Source organism: Pipistrellus kuhlii, unplaced genomic scaffold, assembly GCF_014108245.1.
Source record: "Pipistrellus kuhlii isolate mPipKuh1 unplaced genomic scaffold, mPipKuh1.p scaffold_m20_p_8, whole genome shotgun sequence".
NCBI lineage: Eukaryota > Metazoa > Chordata > Mammalia > Chiroptera > Vespertilionidae > Pipistrellus > Pipistrellus kuhlii.
Genome location: NW_023425584.1, coordinates 5327401 through 5344252, shown reverse-complemented (window position 1 = coordinate 5344252; position 16852 = coordinate 5327401). Strand labels below are relative to the sequence as shown.

Sequence of the window (16852 nt, the reverse complement as noted above, 5' to 3'; positions counted from 1 at the left end):
AATATATCCTTGCATAGTTCTGAGAAAGTTTCTGTAGAATAGATTCCCCAAAATAGAATTATTGGGTCAAAGGATATGCACATTTGCAATTTTGATATTGTAAAAGTTGCTACCCACCCCCCCAAAAAATAGTTGTACTGATTTACTCCCAGAGTTGGTGTATAAAGGTGACCATTTTCCTAAAACATTGCCCACACTGGAAATGTATTTTTATTTTTCCCCCCCATTTTGATGGGGGTCGGGGGAGAATCACATTTGATCCTCAAATGCCATGAGTTTGAATTGTGAGGATTCACTGAACTGTGATAGACTGAACTGCTATATACGTGCAAATAAGTGTGTAATGAATAAGTGGTCGAAACATGCACAAAATGAGCCAATGAACCCTCGGAACTTGAATTCACTAGATTATTTGGCTTGTGCTCCACCCCAACCCCCCGCGCCCCCTCAGCCCATACACCTTCCTCCCAGCCCAGCTCACTGCCCTCCCGTCTGCCCACAGCCTGATGGAGTGTGCCGCCGAGCACCCGACCATTGCCAAGTCCGTGGCGAACTTCGTGAACCTGGTCAAAGGCCTCCTGGAGAAACTGCTGGACTACCGGGGCGTGATGACGGACGAGAGCAAAGACAACCGCATGAGCTGCACCGTGAACCTGCTGGTAGGCAGGGCGGGCGTTGATCCCCGCAGCGGCCGAGGGCAGACCGGAGTCCGGGGACAGGCCTGGCTTTGGGGTTCACTACAGTTCTTGATCCGAAGGCAGTACTTAGGGCTTTGGGAATCAGACAGATGTGGGATTGAGCTACTGCTCTGCCATCTGCTGGCTCTGTGTCTAAGGCAATCATGTCACCTTTCTGTGCCTCAGTTTCCTTATACCTGAAATGGGAATGAGTATTGCCTTTAGCACCCAACACATCCCATGGGAGGAAGGCAGCAGCAGGAAGGGGTTAAGGGTGAGCTTTGGAGACACACAGCCATGGGTTCTCGTGCTCCCTCATAGTTAGTAGAATAGTCAGCCCTGGAGGCTTTCTGATGGTTCAGTGTGCTTAGCTGTTCCATGGAGAAGAGACTAGCACCCATTTCTTAGGCCGTGCAGACCTGTCCTGTGGTTAAATGCTTCCTGTGTGGTAGATTTCCCTTCTTGCAGAATGAAGTAATACTAATCACCAGAATTTCTAGGAAATGACGATGGGCACAGGCTAATCAGGGCAGCTAATCCCATAGCTGGGCTCTTAACCTCTGTACTCAGGACCTGCCATTGGCAACTCCCAAATGTCTCTCTTCCCCCGTCCTGTGATGTGGACATGAGACAGACCGTGGCGGCCACAGTGCCTCACACCCACCATGCCTGCCCACCCTAAATGGTGACAATGAGTAACGTTGACCAAAGACCACGTGGCGTCCATCACAATGAGCCCCTGCCATTCCCAGCTCCTAGACACTGTTCAAGCCCCGTCCCCAAAGCCCCGTGGTGTGGCCTCCATTCCCCTTTTTAACAGCCTCAATATTGCCAATTGATTTCCCTAAATGCTAAGGGGAGTTTCAAAGTCCTGATTATAGCAGAAAGGAATTCATTGCTAATCACTCCACCAGGCCCCGTTTACATACAGAGCATGAAGCGGCTTTTCCTGGAGTGTAGCAGTTTGTCTCTGTGAAGACACAGAAGTTGGTAGAAGAAACTGATCTTCAGACTCACCTAGGAGTCCTTTGGACAGGCCACTCTAGAAGCAAGTAGGCCCTGCTAGTTTGGGGTGTCAGCCTGGGATCAGGGCGGAGGACAGGGTGGTGGTAGGGGTGTCAGGAGAGCCGAGGTCTTATACGGCTCTGCCACCAACTGACTCCGCCTGGAACACACCCCAATACCCCTCTCTGGCTGCATTGGAGTCAGTTAGGCTTTCTCCAGGTGCCCACAGATCCCACCATGACCTTCTGGCTCAACATCTGTAAGGACTTGTTTTAAAATACCTGGGACAGGATCTCTGGGTGGGGCCCAGATGACCACTGGCCTGAATGGCCCCTGAGATCAAATAGGTATTTCCAGGTTTAAATGTCTTTGGTTGCAGAATTTCATTGTAACCCCTGATGGTTCTACATGATCAGGATTTATGATCCCTGGTATCTATTATAGTTTCTATGACTATTACTCTGATTATTGCTGTTACTCTGATTCCAACTCAGCCCCGCCAGTGTGCAGGCTCTGCACCTGTGAAGATCAAGTCCGGCTGCCCTCGGATGGGCTCTGTCAGTGTAGGTGGCCTCGGCCCAGGCAGCCCACCTCTCAGTGCAGCCAGTAGCTCCCCTGCAGCCCCTGATACCTGATGGCTGGTACTTCCTCCGTCCCTCCATAGCCTAAGGATCAGGGGAGTGACTCCCAAGGCGGAATCTCCTAATGAGGCTGTTTGATGCATTCAGGAAAGTCAATTTCTTGTGCCCAGATAGTAAACAGCAATCTTCCTTCTCATCTCCATCATTGCACCCTCCACCCCTGCCTCTCTGCAAACAAAAACACTCACCGCTGTTTTCCTTCCCACCTAGAATTTCTACAAAGATAACAATCGGGAAGAGATGTACATAAGGTAAGATTTTTGTTTTCTAAAACCAGTCCTGCTGTGTCACTCTCCCGCTCGATACCCATCGGTGGCTCCCCATTGTCTTCAGGCTAGAGCTTAAAATCCTCTTCTTGGTACTCAGGCCCTCCGTGTTCCGGTTCCTAACCATCTCCCCAGATTCAGCTCCTTTCATTCCGTCATCTGACCCCGAGCCCACTGGGGGTTCTCTGACCTGCCGTGTTGTTCTGTGATATCCACAGCTCAAGCTCTCCTGAAGCCGCCTTGTGCTGGGGCATCACATGTGCGTTTGGTGCGAGGCTGGCACGTGAAGCTCACGTCCCGGGTGTACAAGGCATGTAGTCAGCTCCTTGGCAGCCCGGTTTCAAAGGGGAAAAAATGCTGTGATGTATGATGGCGCTTTCTTGTAGGCATTTGAAAGGCAGCTATTTGAGCATGTAATGAAGGATTTTTTGGGACATTAGCCTGGAGCAAAGAACTCCCTTGCCATTTTTTCTCAGAATCTCATATTTTTTTTCTTCAAAGTTTAAAGAAAAGTACTGTTATTTTTACTTGTTACAAAATAACACATATTAATTACCAAAACAAAAAATACTCATAAAATACAGACAAGCAAAACCAAAAAATGAAATCAATTCCAATAACCCATGCATATTCTCAGACTCTTTCCTATTTATAAATAAATTGAATTCTATGCATGCATATATTTTTCAAAAATTGGATTATATTAGTCATAATGTATTCTTTGCTTGACAAGAATTCCATGTCAACAGATATATTTCGACATCTTTTTCTTTCTTTCAACATCATTTTTAATGAAACTATAATATTATTTTTCCAGAATGTGCCATGATTTGTATACCCAATCCAATCTTGTGAACACATAGGTGTTTCCAGATCTTTTCTGTCATAACCAGCACAGCACAGTGACGAAATACTTGGGCCCATATCCTCACGCACATTGTCGCCAGGACCTGCAAAGTGCAGTTGAGCGTGGGCTTAAGGAGCATGGCTCCTTCTGGCTCTGACTCCAAGTCTGAACTCACTCTGCTAGCACTGCGGCTATTTCTACCCACTAACGTAGTTCAGCATTATTCCAGAAACAGGAACTATCACTTGGAAAAAGTCTCATTCCATAGGTTGTCCTGAGCTTGAGAGTATGTATAGCATCACTAGACATGGCTTATTGTAATAGTAGCGCAAAGCTGTGGGGTTCCAGAGGCCTGGGGTCTCCCCTGGTTTCTCTGTGACCCTGTTGTATCCCTCTGCCCCTCTGGGCTCTGATTCCCTCGCAGGATGTCTTCATGCCACCTTGTGTTCTGAGGCTCACAAGAGATGCTACCGGTGAAGTGCCCGGCTCACAGTGCCCTCCCGCCAACCTCTCTTCTCTCCTTCCCACTTTAGAAACACGGAAGGCGGCTCCCAGTTCTCCATAATCTTTGGAGATCTGAGGTCTATAGAGTCATCTAGGAAAACCACATTTGCCCAAAACCAGGTGTTGTAGACTAGGATAGAGTCTAAAAGTCTTTTATTTGGCAGACATAATATTTAAAGACACTTTTAATTGCCAATTTTTTTTTAATCTAGAGATTTTACCCCCAAAATCAAAATTTCCCACTTCTCCTGAAAAACTGAGAAGGTATGGCGGCACTGGGCCCTTATCCTGTCCTGACAACTGTCGCCTAGACCCGTGGTGGGGCTCCTGGAGGCAGGGTAGGGGAGCTCTGGGCACAGCACTGTGTCTGCTCACTGTTGAGCTTCGGGGGCACCTCACTCACTGCCCAGCTGGCACCGGTAGGTGTTTGAGTTTGAACCCAGGTTGGGTCGGTCAGGGTGTTTCGCTGTGGGCTCTGCAGTGGATCACCACACCCTGGAGTTGATGAAGGAGAGGAGAGGGTGCGCTGGCGAATTAAGGGGTTGAAAGCAGCAGGAAGGCCCTCCCTCTGACTGTGCTCTCCATGTGCTATGGACCCAGCCGTCATTGATCCAAGGGCCAAGGACAGGCAGGCTGGGATAAGGCGGGTTCAGCCATGGATGGAGGAGTTTCTAAAGGTGGTCCACATGCTCAACTCTCCCTACGTGCAGGCCACGTGCAATTTCACTGGTAACTCTGATTGATCAGCAGAAAGTTAATGGGTCAAGGGTGGAAAGGCCATGATTGTAGAGGCAGAAATAGCTGGTTTCAAAACCTACTTTTACCTATTTCTAGCTCTGGTTACTTCAACACAGGTCTCAGTTTTCTAATCTGTGAAAGGGTTATAGGGAGAATGAATGGATATTATATATAAAGCACCATTTGATAGGTGAATGAATGAATGAGATCATTTGATCATTCATTCATCCCCTTACCTGCAGATGCCAGTCCAACTGACACACTATGGAAACCTTGCTGGAAGTCCCACCTGGATGAATCCTGCTGTCATACATACCACCATAGATCCTCCTTCATGACATTCATCACAGCTAACTTTTGGCAATTATTTTATTTGATGATTTGATTGACATCTGCCCCTTTCCCCTAGCCCAGTGGTCGGCAAACTCATTAGTTAACAGAGCCAAATATCAACAGTACAACGATGGATATTTCTTTTGAGAGCCAAATTTTTTAACTTTTTCTAATGCCACTTCTTGAAAATAGACTCGCCCAGGTCGCGGTATTTTGTGAAAGAGCCACACACAAGGGGCCAAAGAGCCACATATGGCTCAAGAGCTGCAGTTTGCCGACCACTGCCCTAGACTATAAATGCTCAAGTCCTGAGAATGGTGTCTGCTTTTGTCCCCACTATCTCTAGTGCCTGGTACAGCTGTGTGCTCAGTACAACCTGGCTGGTTGAATCAAGAAATGAGAGAAAGGTCACTAGGATGCCCTGGCTCATTAGTCATCAGAAACCACTAGCTGGCTTTTCCTCCTCAAAACCTTTGCCCGCCCCTACCCTGGGGCCAGGCAGCCTGCCTCTGGCCCGCCGGCCATGTTTCATGTGGCCGGCTTCTCCTTTGGCGACATTCCGTGCAGATAGGTTTCTTCCAGCAGGAGCCTGAGCCTGAGCACTGAGCTCCGCTTTGAGTGCAGCCACTTCAGAGGCTCTTTGTTCCCTGAGGCTAGACAGTCAGGGCAGAGTCTTGGCAGACACTGCCTTCCCTCTCAGAGGAAGGGACTGGGGGCTTGCATCCCAGCATCGCCCCTTCATTCACCCACTACGCATTGCCTGCTCCTGAGGACATGCAAGTCGCCAGAGCAATGGTGTGCTGGCTCTGAATCTGTTTCCAGCAGTGGCAGGTTCTTCTTTGTAGAAGAACGGAATTCACAATGAAAATAGATAAGAACCATGATAGGTCATTGCTGACTCCTGGCTAATCCCTTCCAGTGCAAACTTGCATTTATCAGCTGCAATGTGCGCCATCACTTTCTGAGTCTTCCGACCTGGTCCGCTTGGCTCTTTATAGGCACCTAGGTGGGTTCTGTGAGCGTTGCCATCCTACCGATGAGCAAAGGAAGGCACCGAGAATTAATTCCCTGCCCCTTAATACCGATTATGTATCAAATTAAGAATTGACCAGAGCTCCCTTCCCTTGTTCCTGTCCTGTCCTCAACACCACTCATCCATACAGTTGTCCCAGTGGTCAGAATTGGAGCATCACATTGTAAATGGACGGGAGGTGAGGATGTGATTATTGTTGAATAGTAGATCCTCCCTGCTGACAGCTCCAGGTCTGGAAGTGACTATGCAATCTCCAGCCCCTGGTCCACTTCCTTTCTTCAATGTACTTCCTTTATCCCCAGAGAACACTGAAGAGCAGGTAGGATCTGTCCCTTTGCGGTTCCGTGTCTTGGTCATGCTCTGGAATAGGACAATGACCAGAGCATGGGCTCTAAGGGCAGTTAGCTTGGAATCACTTTCTGCTCTTCTATTTATTAGCATGTGACTTCTGACGAGTTAATCAGTTCTTCTTCCCTGGTTTTCCTTGTCATATTGCATTGGCTGGAGTCTTCGGTAAAAAGTTAAATGGTACTGGCTGGAAGCATGCCTGACTTTTCCAGGCCATAGTTTTCTCGTCTGAAAATGGGTAGCCTCAACAGACCCATTTTACAAGGTTGTCATGAGGATTAAATGATCAGAGGCATTTAAAAGACTTAGCATAGTACCTGCCACACTCTAAGTGCCCCACAATGCCACGTGCTGTCACTGTGACCACGCAGGAGCGCTGGCTATTAGGGAGGGAGAACTCCCCGGAGGTAGTCAGTTGCTCTGTCTGGCTTCTACCTGGTCCTACCCACCTGCCTCCTTACCACTTAGTAACTCAGCATGTTTCCCCAAACAGGTACCTATACAAACTTCGCGATCTTCACCTGGACTGTGACAACTACACGGAGGCTGCCTACACACTCCTTCTCCACACGTGGCTTCTCAAGGTACTGTCTTTCCCATGAAGTGGATTCATGCAGAGATCCTCTCAGGCCTCACAGCAAGTGGGAGAGTTCAGAAGAAAGGAAAGAAAAGAAAAAAGAATTAGCCAAATCAATTTTGTGTTGCTCTGAGTCCAAAAACTCTTGACCTGGCAGGTTACTTTTCCGCACTGCCTCTCCTGGGCACTTAAAGTCTTTGTGACCTTCACATTTAGCTGCAGCAGTAACCCATCGAGATACGTCTTACAGTTTTATATAACATCCAACTGTTTCCTGTAACATCCAGACATGGACTGTAAATCATTAGCACACCCAGACCTCCACTTGAGCCATTTTCCTGCGACCGAAAGTGCTGCTAGAGCTGGACAAAGTCTGAGGGATTTCCTCTGGCTTTTGAAGAGATGGGACCATGCCTTCTAGGGCTTTAGAGAAAGTCCCTACCCGCCACATATATGAGCCAGTAGAGAGTCAAGCGTGACTCAGCAAAAATCAGGAAGTGCTTCCCAAGTGGAGCCTACCAACAGTACCTCTCCCACTGGCCGCTGACACCCAGGGTGGCAGGGAGGTAGCTCCTCATCCATGGGGGAGACACCCACCCTCAGCCCCAGGTGACCTCGCATGTCCTCTCTCCACAGTGGTCAGATGAACAGTGCACCTCACAGGTCATGCAGACAGGCCAGCAGTATCCCCAGACCCACCGCCAGCTGAAGGAGACGCTGTATGAGATCATCATAGGCTACTTTGACAAAGGAAAGGTAATCTGTCCCACCTTTCCTCTCTGTGGGGACCCGGCTACCGGGAAGGGTGGCTCTCTCCTGTACTCCATACCAATCCATCTGCATATCTCCATCCCAGTCCTAAGTCTGACCACTTCTCTCCATCTCTGGTCCTACTGCCTCTCTTCATGGCACCAATATTGCACACCTGGACACTTCGGTGGCCTGGACTTCAAAACTTGGTCGTCTACCCACAGTTCCTTCTGCCTCTAGGAGATGCCAATTCCCTACCCATAATAGTGAGATCATACCCAGTTCCTAGTGATATTGGGAAAGTTAGGTGAGTAGCTGCATGTGGAAGATCTAGCACAGGATCTGGTACATAGTGACATCTTGCTGAGCTGTGACTATCACCGTCATTGCCGACTACCATCATCACCGACTTCACCTTCAAGGCCCCAGTTGAAGGCCATTTCCTCCATCAAGCCTTTCTCAAGTCCCCCAGTTTCCCCACTGCCTCTCTCTGAATCGCAAGGCCTCTGGTGTTCCCCAGGACACAGTGTAGCACTGAACTTGGTCTGTCCTATCGCTGCAGTTTCTCGCATCTGTCTTAGTCTGATCTCCCCACTTTCCCTGGAAAGACAAAATGAGGTAATGTCTGGGAAGGGCTTATAAATTCCCAGGAGTTAAGTGGTTGAACAACACTGTTTTTATAATTTACAATTATAAGCCTCTTGAGGGCAGAGACTCTGCCATCTCTGGAACCTCCTGCCTTGCCGGACAACCAGTCAGCATACTGTTGGTTTACCAGCTGACTGAGTTGTCACAGTGAGGTATCGGGGGAGGAGCCCCCAAAGTACATGCCAAGTTTGGTGTCCAGTTCGACCCAGCCTGAGCCGAGCACAGAGAAAAAGGCAGAATCCCCAATCTCAAAGACTTTACCATCCAGTTGTCAAGCTGGACATGCCAATCATGATGTTTTTTTGTACGTTACCCTTTGGTGTTGTGGAATTGTGGTGGGGAGGGGTGGAACAGGGTGGTGACAAAGTACTTTGGGAACAGAGAAGAGGGAGCAGATGGGTACAGCTCACTCTGAAAGCCACTGCTGTGGAAGTTTCTAGAATGAAGCCCATATTCCTTAGTATCCTTTCAACTTCTCCCTCCCCACCACACACACCTCCCCTCATGGGTACTCAATGCTCTAGGCACATACCATGGCTTTCTACCCTGTAAGCTCATCTGTCACCACCTGGTAGACTCCTCTACATCCCTCACAACCCAAATTACATCTGTTTTAGTGTGTGCTTTGCTCGCTAAAGCTCCACATTTATATCTGCTCCACCACTGTATACCATGCCACACTTGGAAGCCTGCAGGCCTTGGAATGGATTAGACTCAGGGATCCGTGACTGTCAGAGGTCCCAGGGGCAGATGTGGGGGGAAATCTCAGGTCTCTAACTCCTGCCTGGCCTCCTTCCTGATCCCTTAAACACTGGAAGAGCATTTCTGGAATATTATGGTATGAAGTTGGCAAAGACCTCCACTTGAGCCAAACAGTCCCCTGGCCAGCTCAGGGTGTTACCACCACCCCTTGTTCTGGCTGAAGAGGAAGCACCAGCCGGCCTGGCCCTCAGACTTGGTTCCTCTGGCACATAAAGCATTTTCACGCCGCTCCCTACCCTGTCCATGGGTTTAAGCCACGGCTCCTGCACTCCACACTCACTTCTGTTTATTTTTATGCTTGGATGCAGAGAGAGCACTTTTGCTACAAAGCACACACTACATTTTGGCAACCTCCTCTCTCTCTCCTCCCCCGCCTTCCCCAGCTTCTCCATTTAGGTGCAGTTTCTATTTTAAACCAAATGTGACATGTAATGGGCGTCCCTTCAAATTGCCAGACCTCCACCCACCATGCATTTCCCGGCCTCTCTGCTGGGGTTCCCACCCCTGTGGTCGCAGATGGAGGGGTGATCTGTCAGCTCCAGCCTCAGACAAAGCAGAGGGAAAGGGCCCCCTATGTCCAGGGATTGTTTTCAGAATTGGTTTTAAATATGGAAAAGACCTATCTTTTTAAACATCTCAATCACTCCTTTTATTACTCTAGTAGCACTCCCACTGCTGCCTCTTTGCTGCCCCTGCACACCCACATCCCCCTCCACCCCCATGCCCCAAGTAACCCCACTTAGAAGGGACTGTGTTGTTTCAGTTACACAGGTGACTGGCTCTAGAGCACTCTGTGAAGCATTGGTCTTTCTTAGCAATACTGGGTCCCATCATGAACTTAAAATTCTGTTGCAGGCGTCTTCAAACTACAGCCCGCGGGCCACATGCGGCCCGCAGAGGAGTCTGATCCGGCCCGCCAGGTTTTTTGGGCAGTGAGCGCAGCCGAGGTGTTACAGTAGGAATTAGTAGTTCATATAGTCCGGCCCTCCAGCTCTCTGAGGGACCGTGATCTGGCCCCCACTTTAAAAAGTTTGAGGACCCCTGGTTTAGAGGGTCGCCCGGCTGATGTGGTTCAGTGTTTGAGGGTCAGGAGGTCACAGTTCAATTCCCAGTCAGGGCACATGCCCAGGTTGCGGGCTTGATCCCCAGTGTGGGGTGTGCAGGAAGCAGCCGATCAATGATTCTCTTTCATCATCAATGTCTCTATCTCTTTCCCTCTGCATTTCTCTCTGAAATCAATAATAATAATAAATAATAATAATAATAATTATGCACACACACACATACATACTAGAGGCCCAGTGCACGAAATTTGTGCATGAGCGGGGTGTCCCTCAACCCAGCCTGCACCTTCTCCAATCCAGGACTGCTGGCTCCCAACTGCTCGCCTGTCTGCCTACCTGATTGCCCCTAACCGCTTCTACCTGCCAGCCTGATCACCCCCTAACCACTCCCCTGCAGCCTGATTGACACCTAACTGCTCTCCTGCTGGCCTGATTGCCCCTAACTACTCTCTCCTGCCAGCCTGGTCACCCCTAACTGCCCTCCCCTGCAGGCCTGGGTTAACCCCCCCCCAACTGCCCTTCCCTGTAGGCCCAGTTGCCCCCAACTACCCTTGTCTGTTGGCCTGGTCACCCCTAACTACCCTCCCCTGAAGACTTGATTGCCCCAGCCGACCTCCCTTGCAGGCCTGGTTCCTCTCAACTGACCTCCCCTGCTGGCCTGATTGCCCACAACTGCCCTCCCCTGACAGACATCTTGTAGAAGCCATCCTGTGTCCACATGGAGGCAGCCATCTTTGGCCACATGGGAGTGGCCATCTTGTGTGTTGAGTGATGGTCAATTTGCATATTACCTTTTTATTATATAAGATATATGTATTAAAAAGAACAATAACCAATTAAAACAGCTAACGAGGTTTTTTTTAAAATTCTGTTAACAGGATAGATCTCATGTCCTTAACCAAAAAAAAAAAAAAAAAAAAAAAAAAAAAAAAAGAGGCAGAGGAAGGGGGGGAAGAAAGAGGGGGAGAGGGAAGATGGCCAGAAGGTTGGGTGTCAAGCTGGCAGAGTGGAAGGACCCTGGCATAAGCACCAGGAGAAATGGGTCTGTCCCATGTCTAGCTCCAGGAACTCTGCAACCAAGCACCTGCTTGCTTCTCTGTGAACCATTTCTCTTTGCAACACAGGGCAACCCTCCCTGCCCCACCTGCACGGGGCAGCTGAGGGAGTTCATTTACTTCTGAGGCAGGAGAGAATCAAGGCCCCGAGGCACCTTCAGGTGGGCATCCTGGCCCTGCTTTGGGTTGGGCACCTGAACTGGGCCACTCCTCTGCCCATGAACCTCTGCCTTTCACCTGGGGAGTACAGAAGCTGCCAATCACCTCTCAGAGGGGTTGTGAAGTCCTGAGAGCCTATGAGGAGTGTGTTCAGCCTAGTCTGCAGCTGCTCCATTGTTTGTGAAGAAACTGGGCTGAGAGGCAGAAGAAGGGCTCCTGGGAAGCACCCAGCTCCCTGTGCATGGGGCTGAGGCTCCCTGTGCATGGGGCTGGGGCTCCCTGTGCATGGGGCTGGGGCTCCCTATGCATGGGGCTGGGGCTCCCTGTGCATGGGGCTGGGGCTCCCTGTGCATGGGGCTGGGGCTCCCTGTGCATGGGGCTGGGGCTGGGGCTGGGGCTGGGCCAGGCTTGCCACTGAGTCCCAGGAAGCACAGCTGCCAGGCCCCTTTCTCTGCAAAGGCCCTGCCCGCCTGGAGGCGCCTCTAACCTCTGTCTCCTGCCCTTCCTGCAGATGTGGGAGGAGGCCATCAGCCTGTGCAAGGAGCTAGCGGAGCAGTACGAGATGGAGATCTTTGACTACGAGCTGCTCAGCCAGAACCTGGTAAGGTGCCACCTCAGAGCTGATTATTCTGGAGGCAGGTGCTTGAGACCCGGCTCACCACGGAGGCTGGTGAGGGGGCGGGAGGCACAGAGAAAGAATGGAGAGAGGGCCTGACCTGAGCCGGGCTGTGCGGAGCAGCTCCCTCCCCATTGGGGATATTTCCAAAGGGAGGAATTCTGGGAAAACTCATCAGACAGCCACTGGGATGGGTGTTAAGTACCTGCTTGGCACTGGGCGCTGCTGCTGCGGCTCACCCAATCAGCGCTGTGCTCCGTCTGCAGTCAAATTCCCACAAATCACGGAGCCAATTAAATAAAAACGCAAATTTGTGCTTCCTGATTAACAGATAAATCACAGTAAAGCGCTCCCCATCTGGCCGTTCCCCATTAGCTCCTGGGTGCTTATGAGGAGGTGGAGGGAGTGGAAGTGGGGGAGCAGCTATGCTGCTTGTGCTGCAGAGGCCGTGCTTGGTGGGGAGGCCGCCTCCGCAGGTAAGATGTGGAGAACTTTCAGGTTGCTCCCCCTCCTTCCCCTCCCCCATTACTTCCTGGTGACCTGAGAGCCAGACCCCAGGGCCTCATTGGATTTATTTTGGTGGGGAGCTGATTATGGCGTATAGTGTTCTAAGAGATGTGCTTGAAGAGAAAACACTTATATCTGCCCCATGAGTGTATGCACATAGAAGTTTGCAGATAGGGAGGCCCAAAGGCCCACACACACATGCTCAGGACGCATTTATGTATGCACACACACAGAGCACATATTCACACACATGCTGACATGCACACACAGCTGGGTACCAAGCCCATCTCGCAGGCTCATGCCTGGGTCCATGCACACACATCTTCCATTTGTATGAGATTTAAGATGTCACAGTTTGTCCTTTTCCATGTGCCATGTCTGGCTAATGATTTCTTTCTGGCTCATATCAATCATAAGAGGCCATCAGGTGTAAGGTAAGATGCAGACTGTACCAGAGATGCTAAAATATGGACAACACACGCCTCTCATATGCCCTGTGCATGCACAGGAAGACGTCGATATGCAGACACACATCCATCCACACACCCACACAAACACAGGCCTGTGACAGCTGGCCGGCTTCGCTTCCTTACCCACAGGCTGCGCGGTGAGATAACATTTCTTTATCTGCAAAATGGAGATGCAGTACTCGTGGGGTTGTAATGAGGCTGATGCAAGTAAATGAGCTCATGCGGGCAGAGCGATTTACCTGGGACATGGTACGCGCCAGAGAGAGCTACTGCAGGTGTCCCTGGCATGCAGGGACACTGGTTCCAACTGACAAAAGCTGCAGGTGGTCAGATCCCCTTTGTAAAGTGGCCTAGAGCCTCTGTTTGCATATAGGTACAGCAGGGTCTGCCTGAACACCAGTTCATTTGCATGGATTCAATGTGAGGCTGGGTATGTGTCAAATTTGAGTTGTTTTTTTTTTTTTTGAGGGGGGTGGGGGTCTTGTTTTCTAATATTTGAAATCTGTTGTTGTTGACTCGGTGGACATTAAAATTGCAGATACAGAGCCCGCTGTACTGTTACAATCACAGACACTTCCACTGGGCACACAGGCGCTTGTGTGAGGAGCGTGCCTGCATTGCAGCCTCCCCAAGCTGAGTGCACCTTAGATACACCTCTGGGTTGTTATGAGCTGTGAGTTTTCCTCTTTCAGGTCCAGCAGGCGAAGTTCTACGAAAACATCATGAAAATCCTCAGACCCAAGCCAGACTACTTTGCCGTCGGGTACTATGGCCAGGGCTTCCCCACCTTCCTGCGGGTGAGTTTGCGGTGACTTGTCCCTCAGCTGTCCCTCTGCGGGGAGGACTGGGTGCGCTCAGACACCATGCTCTCCTCCCTCCCAGCACTGCCCGACTCCTGCTCACTCCCCATCCACAGAGCTGCCTCTGCCTCCGGAGGCAGTGAGTTCCCTGTCCCTGCAGCAAGTATCTCTGCTACCCAGCAGCCCCAGAGAGCACCGGCTCTCAGACCTTTTACACTCAGGACCCCTTTTCTCCCGTAAAAATTATCGAGGTCCCCCAAGAGCTTCTGTACTTATAGACTACCTATACCACATTCAAAATTAAAACGAAGAAAATTAAAAATATTTATCAACCTATTTAAAATAAAGCCATCATTTGTCAATATAACCCTCATCTTTATGAAAAAAATAACTATATTTTCTAATTTAAAAACTAGTACCAACAGTGAATTGTTTCCTATTTCTGCAAACCTCCTAAATGTCTGATTGGGAGAAGACAGCGAGATGCTTACACCTGCTCTGCATTCAGTCGGCTGCGATTCCACACATCACGCAGCCTCTGGGAAATGGCTGCATACTCACGAGAGATCGAGAGTAATGAGGGCAAATGATAGGTTACTGTTGTTATGAAAAGAGCTTAGATCCTGTGTGGCCCAGAAAGGGTCTTGGGGACCCTCAGGCACCCCTGGAGCACAGTTTCTGAACCACTGCTTTTGTGGATTATTCACTCATTTATTATGTAGAGAGTTGAATTGGGTCAACTACAGCCTTCCTTCCTATCTTGGAGTCTAGAATTCAAGTCTGAGCTCAGGGAGATTCAATAAGAACAGTAAACCTGGAGTCTGACTCCACTTGATTGACAGTTCCATCAAGGAGACAAACCACTCACCATTACCAGTCCATGTGGAAGTCACAGTGGGCATGAGCTGCCTACAGGAGGGGACATGCTGAGTTTCCTTGATGGAAGAGAGGTGCCTTCCCAAACCTGATCGTGCATCAGAACCCCCTGGGGAACCCCATAGAAATGCACATCCTGGGCCCTACCACATAGGTTCCATCTCAGCAGGTCTGGAGTGAGGCCTGAAAATCCAAACTTCTAAAGCCTCCAGGGCTCCTTGGATGGTCTCCCAGGTTCAGAAGCCACCAATCTGTGGAGGTGACAGGTGTGGGTTATTCAGAAGAACTCAGGGCCATCAGAGGATGCTTAGATCTGGTATAGAACAGGGATTCTCAACTTGGCTCTGTTGACATTTTAAACTAGGTCATGAAAGAATGTTTAGCAGCATCCTGGGCCTCTGCCCACTAGATCTCAGTACTCCTCCCACATCCCCAAGTGACGGCCAGCAATGTTTCCAGACAAGAAGAGGCTAACATGGTCAAGGAAGGGTAAAGAATATGTCTTCATGGAAATAGGACCAGGAGCCAAATGATGGGAGACCCAAATGCTGGTCTCTCCCTGCCCACAGGCCCAGTCACAGGGCCCATTAAAGGCCAGACGTAAAACTTGTGGTCAAATAAACGGGAGAGTAGGACTGACAGTGAACGTAGAATGAGACATTATTCTGAAAGCGTACATAGGACAGTTTGAAGAAGATTTCAGCATCCATGATCTTCTCTCCCTCTAGACCCAACCTTTCTTAAGAAGTGTCCTGCCTAGCTAGAAGGTCAGTGAGCTGAGCTTCTCCTTTCTTCATGGGAAAGTAGAGAAAGACCTATAGGAAGCCACCATGGCCCCTGCTCATGTCACAGCCTCCCAGCTTTGCTTGGACCACACCCTCCAATCCTGAGCCCTGCGATCCCTGATGGCTGTCATTTCTCTACAGAACAAAGTGTTCATCTACCGCGGGAAGGAGTACGAGCGGAGGGAAGACTTCCAGATGCAGCTCATGAGCCAGTTCCCCAACGCGGAGAAGATGAACACAACCTCTGCCCCCGGGGACGATGTGAAGAACGCCCCAGGCCAGTGTATCCTTGGAGAGGCCCCAGCCCAGGGGCCCGGCATGGGTAGCCCTGCTGGGACTGTAGCCCGCAGAGCCCCATCTCAGAGCTCAGAGCTGCTCCAGCATCATTGATGGGGTGCCAATTTCAGTGTCCAGCGTGGTGGGATACAATGAGCCCACCTGGGAGACTCTAGATGTTGAATTCATTGGTTTATTACTCACTCACTCATTCTTGTAAGGAATACTATAGAGCTCCCACTCTGCACCAAGCTGGAGACCACACTCATAACGTGGTTCTACCTCAGGAAGCATATAGTTCGGTAACTAAGAGAGACATTGAACAACAGCACCATGTGTGTTGATAAAAATGTGATCCCTGCCAAGAGGAGGCTATGCATGCAGGTCCTGCGATGGGGAGGGCAGGGAAGGCCTCCTTGGGAAAGGCGATGTGTAAGGTGGTCACCAGCCAAACATTGGTGGGAGCTGGGAAGAATGTCCTAGGCAGATGGATGGCCCATCACATGCCAAGGCCTGAGTGGGAAGAAGCAGAGGAGGTTCCAGGAACTGAAATGGGTCCATAGTGCTCTTCCAGGAAAACCAAAACTCCCAAGTAAGGCCTCCAGGCTGTCCATCCTCTGATCCTGCCTGCCTCTCCATCTCCGTAGCCCGGCCCTTTCTTCCCTCCTTTCTCTTCCTTAAACATGTGAAGCTTGTTCCAACCTCTGAGCCTTCGTGTTCTCTGTTCCCTCTGCTTGGCATGCCCTTCCCCCATTAGATCCTAACTTGGTGGCACCACCTGGAAGAGGCTGACCCTGGTCACCTAGAGTGGCCTTCTCTGAACTCCTCGTGGCTCTTATCTGAGCCTCCGTGTGTTTTCCTTAGAGAATTGATCTCAGTCTGTTGTTTTCTTTGTGCTTTTTAAAGGTGCATGTCAGTTAGACGCTGAGCTCTGTGAGGGCAAGGACTTGAACATCACAGCAATTCCCACATCATCCCATTCCCAGTACAAAGCTGGCTCTTGGGAAATATACACTGATTAATAAGAAGACAAAGAAAACCAGAGGGAAGGAAGAGGGAGATGGACCCAGAAAGAGAGGGGAGAGGGAGCCAGCTCACTGGCACATACAGAGGAC

The 16852-nt window shown here is 50.1% G+C and overlaps 1 protein-coding gene across 3 annotated transcripts in view; it reads left to right on the top strand.

The window, feature by feature from the left end:
* Positions 1-16852, top strand: part of DOCK2 (dedicator of cytokinesis 2) — a 355728-nt gene that overhangs the window by 316556 nt on the left and 22320 nt on the right. For all 3 annotated transcript variants that reach the window (XM_036423739.2, XM_036423738.2, XM_036423737.2), the window contains 7 exons: positions 503-659; positions 2534-2574; positions 6886-6976; positions 7606-7725; positions 11919-12008; positions 13693-13797; positions 15603-15744. In XM_036423739.2, the coding sequence (XP_036279632.1) occupies positions 503-659; positions 2534-2574; positions 6886-6976; positions 7606-7725; positions 11919-12008; positions 13693-13797; positions 15603-15744 (746 nt within the window). The remainder of the gene's footprint in view (positions 1-502; positions 660-2533; positions 2575-6885; positions 6977-7605; positions 7726-11918; positions 12009-13692; positions 13798-15602; positions 15745-16852) is intronic.